Genomic DNA, 9,469 nt, shown 5'->3' with positions numbered 1-9,469 from the left:
TGGCAACGTACATCTTTCCCAAGTACCATTTTTCACTAAGGCGTCTATCTCCTTCTTCATGGCCTCTCTCCAATGCTTATGTTTGCTTGCCTCCTCAAATGTTTGTGGGATGTCTTCTTCTTCATATAGAGTAGCTTCGAAAGCTCGGGCCATTTCAGATAGGTGACTTTGTGCAATATTAGATACTGCATACTTTGTCTTTCTCCCTTTCCAGTCTGGTGAGTATCGTCGAGGGGGAACTCGTCTTGTACTTCTAGGAGGTAATCTGTGTTGTAGTTCTCCATCACCGTTACTGGTTTCACCCTCGACTCCATTGTTCCTATCATCATTAGTATTCTCTGAATATATACTCTCATCAATATTTGAACGATTTACCTCAGTATTCAAAGTCGGGGTTGATCTTTGGTCAATGTCACTTTGCTCACCGTCCTGTACTACAAGGTTTGACGGCCCGGTGGTGCCTTCTACCTCATCTGTTGGACCAACGTCTGTAACAGGGCTTGGCTGTGGATCAGTGTTGGGGCTTGGCTGTGGATCAGTGTTAGGTATGGGTGTAGGCAGCCAACTTAGTAGGTCACTGTTCGGATAATTATCTGAGGATTGTGTCTCCCCCTGACTACTAGGTTGGCTGTAAAAGTATTCCCCTTCCACAAAGTCATAGTTCATGGTGGTGTGTATGAGTCGAATGATTGGGTCATAACATCTATACTTGGTAAAGTAAGAAAGAAATAGGAAAAAGTAAGAGAGATGGAGGAAAAAGGTAATGGACACACAGTATTAGTGATTGTGAGGTTCACATTCAAAATGATGTGTGAGGTTATTATTTGTTGAAAACTTTATATTTTTAGACTTAGTCTATGTTTTGTAGACGGAGGGAGTAATAGATTTAAAATCCGTTGTTGTAAAAAAATATTAGAGACTTTAGGGATGTCACATGTTTTAACAAAATTGATAAAAAAAATTAGAAAAAAATGATCAGGATATTATAGTGGAGATTGAAGTTCACCTCATAATAAAGAAAAACTTGCTAATTTGATGAGAGCGGATCGAAATGGACAAATGTTATTTAGTATGTGGACGGGAGTATATTCGCCCATAATAAGAGTAAAATTATGATGTCACCACAATTAACAACACTATTTTTTAACAACACCATTTTTTTTAATAAGTAACATAGTTCTAAAATTAAAGTTATTAATATATACTGTATGATATATTTACATATTTAATATTATCATAATTAAAAAATATATATTTATTCTTTTAATTATTATTCTTAAGAAAGTCCATCTTGTTAAGGTGGACATTTTGGATAAAAGCAAAATTCCTATAAAAATAGAGAGAATTTTGAAAATAGTACTCGAGATTTAACAAAATTGATAAAGTATGAGAGATTTAAAAAGAAAAAGCGATTGGAGTATTTAATCCGAACCAATCTCAAAATCCAAAATTGGCCTAAAACAAAATCAAATCAATCCGAAATTTGAAGGGAAAAAAATCGAATCCAAAATTTGAAATTCAATTTGGTTCAGATCAGATATTCGGATCACGGGTACTTTGTTCACCCTTATACATATTCCAATTAGTCATGTCACTTATAATTTATTGTAAAGCTTTCAGTAATTTTTATCTAACTCTCTGTTTCTTAAAATTTATGATGAAAAAGTGATGGACTCCTAATTGTGAATGGAGGGACTATTTATTTTATAAATTTATTTTGAATAGCTATATGAAGATGTGTAATAATAATGTCGTTTAGTATCTAGACCTTTAGACTTTAATTAATTAGTTATATTGTAGTTGGTACAGGAAAGAAAAATAGATCATTAGTAGAATTATCACCTTAACTCCCACCATGTTCATATCTAGCTGGTTAACTTACTACTTTTGTCCACTTCCAACTATACCCTACACGGAATTCAATCCCATGTCCATGTGTCTTCATTTCAATCGTCTCTTTCTCTTTCATCAATTTTGCTAATGCGATCCTACAAATCATACACAATAATATCATTTTGCTTTTGATGCTCTTTTCATTATTGCTAATCTAAGTTTTTTTCCGTTGTTATTTTGGGTTATTAACATATAATATCATGTAACTTTTTAAAAACAATTCTACAAATTTCAAATTTAACAAATAATATCATCATCTTTGATCGGAGTATCAATTTTCCAAGATGGATATCATCATCTTTGTTATTTTGTGAGTTGAAAATAATCCGAAAGCTGGCGGTGTTACACGGATGCAGCTACATTCGCAGAGTCCAAGATGATCGGTACAGATTCTTTATTGCTATCGCATGACAGTTTATTTCTTCATGCGTTTTTCATCTTGTCAGTATGAGATTTTTCCTTCCCGTGTATCTGAAGCGAAAGCCATTCGTACTACGCTTCAGTATGTTTCTCAACACTGCCCTGGGCCAGGTATCATACACACAGATGCACAAGGAGTAGTCTTCTCCATTATGATTATGAACACATCACCCGATTGGTCCTAATACGGAGCCGTCATATCGGAACGTCAACAATTACTACTACATAGACCTGATGTGGTAGTTGCTTGGGTTCGTCGTTCAAACAATACATTAGCATATATTATAGCTCATAACTCTTGTATGTATTCTCCTTGTATGTTTTGATCTTTTATTCCGAATTGTATCATCAAATACTTTTAATTAATCCATCGTTGTTTATTAAAAAAATATTATATTATTTGCATTTAAGAAAATATGTGACTTCAAGTGGGATAGATAGTCTTAATAAAATGAATCTCTTTATATAAAAATAAGTAGGGTAAAAACAAAAAGAAAAGAGTAGATGAAGTAGACTGAGTAAACGGCGAACAAGTTGCAATGAAGCAAGTACGTAACGTAGCAAAGATCTTTCTGGATTATCGGCGATCGAGTGGAATAAATTACATGGTCTCTTCATTTTTACCTTTCTTCTTTCTCACTCACTCACTCACTCAGATCCATTCCTTTTTCTTTCCTTCATTCATTTGCCCTTTTCGTTTGAGGGCTTTCTTCTCCAGCTCTCTAACGAACGATCCACTCTCCCAATTCCAACCTAAACAGCTTGAAAACACATCCAAAATAAAAATAATTATAATAATAATCTGTATCCCTTCTCCTTGACATTCATCAACGGAAGTATATCGATTACCTCATTTTCCACACCATTTGGTTTAATAGAGAAATTTGGTTGCATCAGCATTCTCGCCGACACATCTAATACTACAACAGAAATTCATTCAAGGCACAGTGTTGCTTTGAAGAGAAATCACGGAATTTATTTTGAGGCGAAACGCCGCAAATTCAATCTCATTTAACGTAAGAGAAGGGGATTTTCCCGTGCCCTAATATTAATCGGGTGGGGGTTATGGTCTTGTTGTGATTGGAAACAGTTGGCGATCAATTGTGAGTGATGGATATTGCGTCGCAGCTGAAGCGCGGGATCTCGCGCCAGTTTTCCACGGGGTCGTTGAAGATGAGCCGGAGATTCAGTTTCCAGCGGCAGAACTCGCTGGATCCGCGGCGGAACAATTTCCGGTTCAGCTTAGGGCGGCAGTCGTCGATGGACCCCATACGGCGGACTCCGGTGCCGGAAGACAGCGCCGAGGAGGAGATGACTGTGCCGAGCAACCTCGACAGCACAATGCAGCTGCTGTTCATGGCGTGCAAGGGCGACGTGGATGGGGTGCGGGACTTGCTGGATGAAGGGATTGATGTCAACAGCATCGATTTGGATGGCCGGACAGCGCTGCACATCGCTGCCTGCGAGGGTCACGTCGAGGTCGCCAGGCTTCTCCTGAGCAGGAAGGCCAATATTGATGCTCGGGATCGATGGGGCAGCACGGTACATTGGTTTATTTGTTGTGCTCTGCATTTGCCAAACTAAGAATTAATGGTGCTTGATTGATGGATACTTTTATTGTGCCACTGGAATTTCTTAAACTAGCTCAAATTTAAGGAGAGTGATAGTTAATGATTCCTTGTTTTGCTTTACTTTTGTTGCAATGACTATATTAATTTTGTTAGATTTTCATTTTGATCATGGCAGGCTGCTGCTGATGCCAAATATTATGGAAATGTGGAAGTTTTTAATATGTTGAAATCTCGTGGAGCTAACGTACCAGTAAGTATGAAAATCATTTTGTAGAGAAACTTATTTCCTTTTTACTGTCTTTTATATAAATTTGTTCTGTATTCTCAGAAAACAAAAAAGACACCCATGACGGTTGCAAATCCTCGTGAAGTTCCAGAGTATGAGCTCAATCCATTAGATATTCAAATACGAAGAGGTGATGGCATATCTAAGGTATGGTCTTCCGTGCAACTACCAGAGCATTGTACTCCAACTAGAAATTTAATGGCTTGTCAATATATATGTATGTAAGTAATATGTATGACATATTGCTTTGAATTAATGGATTATCATTTATCAGGCATAAAGAGCTATTGTGCCTTCTCTATGTTGTTGATTTTCAAAATGTCTCAAATTTTTCTCATGGAAGGAAATGATTACATGTTATCACACTTAGTTAATTCGATAGGCTGATTTTTAGGTATGGTATCTGTGAACAGGGATCTTATCAAGTTGCTAAATGGAATGGCACTAAAGTTTCAGTGAAGATACTCGACAAGGACAGCCATGCAGACCATGACTCGATGTATGTGCTGCTTTCTTTCCAGCTTTAATTCTAGTTTATCTATTTAGTTTCATTTTTAGTAAAAAAATTTCATTTGTATATCTGTGTATCTTTATGCAAATACTAAATTGGCCACCCCACCTAAAGCAGTATTGGCCAATTTATATGTTAAAAAGAGAAATGAGCTAGCTCTTATAATGTGCATGCAAGTTAGATGAACTTAACTAATTGAATGTGTAGATAGTGTTTCTCAAGCAGTGATGTTTCATTGAAGTGCATTATCGGCATCCTTAATTTGCGAGATTGCCATGTCACAGTTACCTGCTAAGAACGAAATCTTTCAGTAAATTCTACAAACTTTTTAGTACTCATATGTCATTCACAACAGTTCCCAATCTTGGTTTTTCTTTTATCTATTGGCATGAAAAGGGGCTATGTGGCTAATGAAATTACGTTTTTTACATGATTTAGAGGCAAAATGCTGAACAATAATTCCTTAGTCTTTTATATTTGACATCGGTTTCCTTACCAATTAGCATACTCTGATGTGTTATCACAACTTGTTGTCTGAATGCAAGCTGTAAAAAATTTGCATTAGTACTGCCATGAAATCTGATAGTATTATTGAATCATCATGTTTTCTTTCTTTTTGTTATACTAGTACCTAGTATTTTATTTTCCTGTCTATGCATGACTTGATGAACTGAACTAATTATTATGCCCTACTCTGCAGAAATGTGTTCAGGAATGAATTAACCTTGTTAGAAAAGGTTCGGCATCCTAACGTGGTTCAGTTTATTGGTGCTGTCACCCAAAATATACCTATGATGATTGTTATGGAGTATCATTCAAAAGTAATCATCTCTCTCTCGCTACTCCCACTTCCAAGGCATATATACATTGTACCTCTATAAACCGGTGTAGCTCTGTATTTGTTGTTTGCTTCCTTTAGTATTAGCTACCTTAACCATCTTATGGTATTTTGACTTCTGCTTTGTGCATTCGTATGTAATGATGAATTTGGATTATATACTAGTATTGTGTGGCTTGTTTAGTTTTTAGAGTCTCTCATAGGGTCGACGGATGATAAGTTGTGTGTAGTTTCCCCCTAGTAACCACTTTGCTTATTTATGCTTCAATTTTTTCAGGGTGACCTTGCTAGTTACCTTCAAAAGAAAGGGCGTCTATCCCCGTCTAAGGCATTAAGATTTGCTCTTGAAATTGCCAGGTACTTGTGCTGATTCACAAAGAGATACTCCACCTGTGCTGGTAATCTGCTCAATAAGTGCATGCTTATGCTGTTTTTTCTATCTATGTTGCTCTTTTGCTGCTCTTTGCTAGTTGCTTCATTATTTTTTTCATAGTGCTTTTTGTTCAGTTGAGAAACATTTTTTCTTCTCCAGCTCTCTGGTTGAACTTCTGAGTTACTTCTATATTTGTTGCATTCTGTTTTTCAATATGATGTTCTTTTTTTTGCAGGGGCATAAATTGTCTTCACGAGTGCAAGCCTGAACCAATCATACATTGCGATTTAAAGCCAAAGTAAGGAATGCTTAAGTTGGTTAGAGTGTCTGAATGTTTTCCACTTAGATGGAGTATTTCCTTTACAATACACGTTTTTTTTTAATATTTGCAATTTTTGTAAGGTGCCAGAAATATTTTACTGGATTTTGGAGGGCAGCTGAAGGTTGCAGGGTTCGGTGTTACTAGGTTGTCAGCACAGGAACCTGATAGAGTAAAACTTTTGCAGCCTGAGGCCATAGATCGTTCAAGTGAGTCTTCACAGTTCACACAACTATTTTACTAGTTTTTGTAGTTCAAGTTACTGTTCAGTAAATGGAAATTCTACCAGTTTGGCTAGTTTCTCCAGGCTATGCTTGATTAAACATTATAATATACTATTAAGTAGTTTACGGTCTTATTCTTTTCTATATATGCTATATGTAGATGTATACTTAGCACCAGAGGTGTACAACAACGATGCATTTGACAGAAGTGTGGATGTGTACTCTTTTGGTGTTATGCTATTTGAGGTATACTTTATCTACATGCTGAAGCACTTTGAGTGCACATGTTTGAAGTATGTATTTGTGACAAATGATATGATTAAAGTTTAAAATTGTTTGCCACGCTTCTTATAACAGATGATGGAGGGCTCTCCGCCATTTTCTTCAAAATCTCCTGAGGACGCTGCTAGGGTGATTTGCTTAGAAGGGAAGAGACCATCATTTAAGTCAAGATCTAATAAATCTTTTCCTCCAGAATTGAAAGAGTGAGTTATTCACTTGATCAAAGATGAAAGGCATAGAATTGAGTTTCACAAAAACAGCTTCTGTTCTTCACGTCTAATGCTGGTGGTGTATCCCAGGTTGATCGAGGAATGCTGGCATTCAAGTCCCAGTGTGAGGCCGACATTCTCACAGATCATAATACGATTGGATAAGATTGTCATGACATGCTCCAAGCAAGGATGGTGGAAGGACACTTTCAAACTCCCCTGGTATGCTCACACGTTCTTTCTTTTTATACAAATTATAGCACAAAGCAAAAAACGAAAACATGCTAAAACTGGCTATCCAGCTTGTCACTATGTGACTATGTTTTGGGGCATTGTCAAGCCAAAGATTTGTTATAAAATTTTCCGAATACAAATACTTGAGAAGAGGCGGATTAGTTAAAGTGAGAAAAGCTCGCCTAATAAGGGATTTTGCTGAAACTGAGCAACAAAATGGACTAAATGAGACGTGTGATGATTAATAAGATGTGTCGTTGTGCAGGAAATAAGGGGTGTATCCGATGATAATCCATTACTCTCTTTGAACGTAAGAAGCTTGTACAGTATGCCACGTTCAAAGAAAGTAATGCAGGATCGCGAGCCAGTGAAGGGGCACACATAAGCCCAAGAACGTTTGTATTTACACAAATATATAATCGGAGTTGAGTTTATTATAAGTACATATTAATGTGCATATTTTTGTTGCCGTACTTGTATGAGAGTTAATGTTAATACCCTTCATTTCTTTACCTTTCAAATTTTATTTACTACCCCAACCACAAAAACAGTGTTGTATTAAAGATAAATTCAATTCCTACTCTATATTGATAATGAGAGATCCAACATATTATTTGCCTTTATGCATATTGACACGACCTCGGTAAATTTCTAACAGTACATAATTACGATCTGAGTTATTACTGTTCGTTCTATTAATAACGTCTTACAAGGATCAGTATATGGAAATTAAGAAATGTATATTTTGTGGCTTTAAATTAACGAGGCCACCCATAAGAAAATTTTAGCCATTTTTTTGGGGTTTGAAATATTATTAATAGAACAATCAGAAAATGATTTTTAGATATTATTAGAAAACCAAGTTTCCCATCAGGCATCAGCAGTTATCAATCCTAAAACCTAAGTTATCAATCTCAAATTTTCAGTTACCTTAGGTGTGTTTGGTTTGGCATTTAGGGACAGTTAGTGGATGCTTTCTCACATTTTCTAATGTTTGGTTTGAAATATACAGTTTCTGAACGGCCTGAGTAATGGACTAAGGCCCCGCCTTAAAAATGCAATTTTCGTCAGTTAGCAATTCTTCCCAAAAACCTCTGATACCATATCTCATCACTCTCTCAAAACAATTAAATCATATGCATTTACTAAATTAACCCTCCTTTTTATCCCCAATAGCCACATTTATTCCTTTTCGGAAAAAAAAAATTCTTCAAGCTTTCCTCCATTCGCGTTTTCTACAAGCTCTCCGACGAACACGAAGACGGTAGCAAATACTCTGCATAAAACTTCATCATGTGAGATCTCATGTGCCTGCCTAGAGCTCTCCCTTCCATTCACGGATTTTCTGAAACAAAAGAGATTTACCACCGCCATTCTTTACCCCTCCGAAACCGTAGCTGATTTGAAAGGAGGAAGGAAGCAACTCCAAATCCACAGCGCCGACAAGGTGTTCCCATTTTATTATCAATTTATTGAGTTTAGGCTACAAATTTTCTTTTTGGAAAACATTCTTGCCCATATTTTCTAAATTATGCCAACAACATGTGAGATGAAAGTCTAAGCCCTAAGCATCTTAACAATTTTCCCAATCTAAACAACAAGAAGAAAAGCTTTCTCTATTCCACAACTGTTGCTTGGTGGGAGAGATGGGTATCACAAAAGAGAGCATATTGTGGGCGTAGAGTATTAGAATTCCTAAGGGGCAAGGTTGGAAATAAGAAAAAAAAACGAAGACATGAAGAAATTTGTGGGCAATAGTTGATGTTTTCTTTGAAACCAAACTAAAGTTTTGAATACTATAGAATAAAAAACTACGAACCAAACATTTAAGTTGGAAACGCTAAAGCAAGAAAAAGAACTCCCTATCATACTAAAAACATTTTCTCATGAAACAAAAACTGACAAACCAAACACACCTTATTGTATTAAAAATGGTTTGGGGTACACAAATTTTCCCTGTGAACCTGAACCATAATCCATAATATCTCAATCTAAATTACCTTATTTTATTAAAACTGACATCGTTTTAACTTTTAATTAAAAAAAAATTGTCATTTGTCACTTGCAACGAACACATCAACCTTTATTTGAAACAAAAAAAAAAATTAAGTTTGAGGGAAAAAATAAGAAAAAAGATTGAAAGTTCGTGCATTCATAGACAAATTATCTTCTTCTATTCAAACAACGTTGTTTTGATGATACGTTGAATTTTTCATATTGACACTATTGGCGAACATGTCAGCTCCATTTGGAAGGAAATTAGAATCCTATGTCGTCGAGTTCTCTTCCGCTCGCGTTTCCTACCTACT

At 36.1% G+C, this 9,469-nt stretch overlaps 1 protein-coding gene across 1 annotated transcript; it reads left to right on the top strand.

Annotated features, from left to right (window-relative positions):
- Positions 1–2,871: 2,871 nt before the first annotated feature.
- On the top strand, positions 2,872–7,783 carry LOC121756041 (integrin-linked protein kinase 1-like). Its single transcript, XM_042151497.1, has 12 exons — positions 2,872–3,855; positions 4,060–4,134; positions 4,213–4,317; positions 4,584–4,669; positions 5,382–5,502; positions 5,797–5,876; positions 6,128–6,190; positions 6,302–6,420; positions 6,596–6,681; positions 6,793–6,920; positions 7,017–7,148; positions 7,426–7,783. Exons 1-12 carry the CDS (start codon positions 3,424–3,426, stop codon positions 7,430–7,432), a joined length of 1,434 nt encoding a protein of 477 aa, XP_042007431.1. The 5' UTR covers positions 2,872–3,423; the 3' UTR covers positions 7,433–7,783.
- The last annotated feature ends 1,686 nt before the right edge of the window (positions 7,784–9,469 follow it).

This window comes from Salvia splendens, chromosome 11 (assembly GCF_004379255.2).
Source record: "Salvia splendens isolate huo1 chromosome 11, SspV2, whole genome shotgun sequence".
Lineage (NCBI taxonomy): Eukaryota > Viridiplantae > Streptophyta > Magnoliopsida > Lamiales > Lamiaceae > Salvia > Salvia splendens.
The sequence above is the reverse complement of the archived record's forward strand: the minus strand, read 5'-3'. Positions and strand labels throughout refer to the sequence as shown.

What these genes read in the sequence shown, in the direction of transcription:
- LOC121756041 (XM_042151497.1), top strand. Translation starts at nt 3,424, where the DNA reads ATGGATATTGCGTCGCAGCTGAAGCGCGGGATCTCGCGCCAGTTTTCC. An exon ending in GGGATCGATGGGGCAGCACG is followed by an intron (nt 3,856 to 4,059) that starts GTACATTGGTTT and finishes TGATCATGGCAG; the next exon opens with GCTGCTGCTGATGCCAAATA. An exon ending in CTCGTGGAGCTAACGTACCA is followed by an intron (nt 4,135 to 4,212) that starts GTAAGTATGAAA and finishes CTGTATTCTCAG; the next exon opens with AAAACAAAAAAGACACCCAT.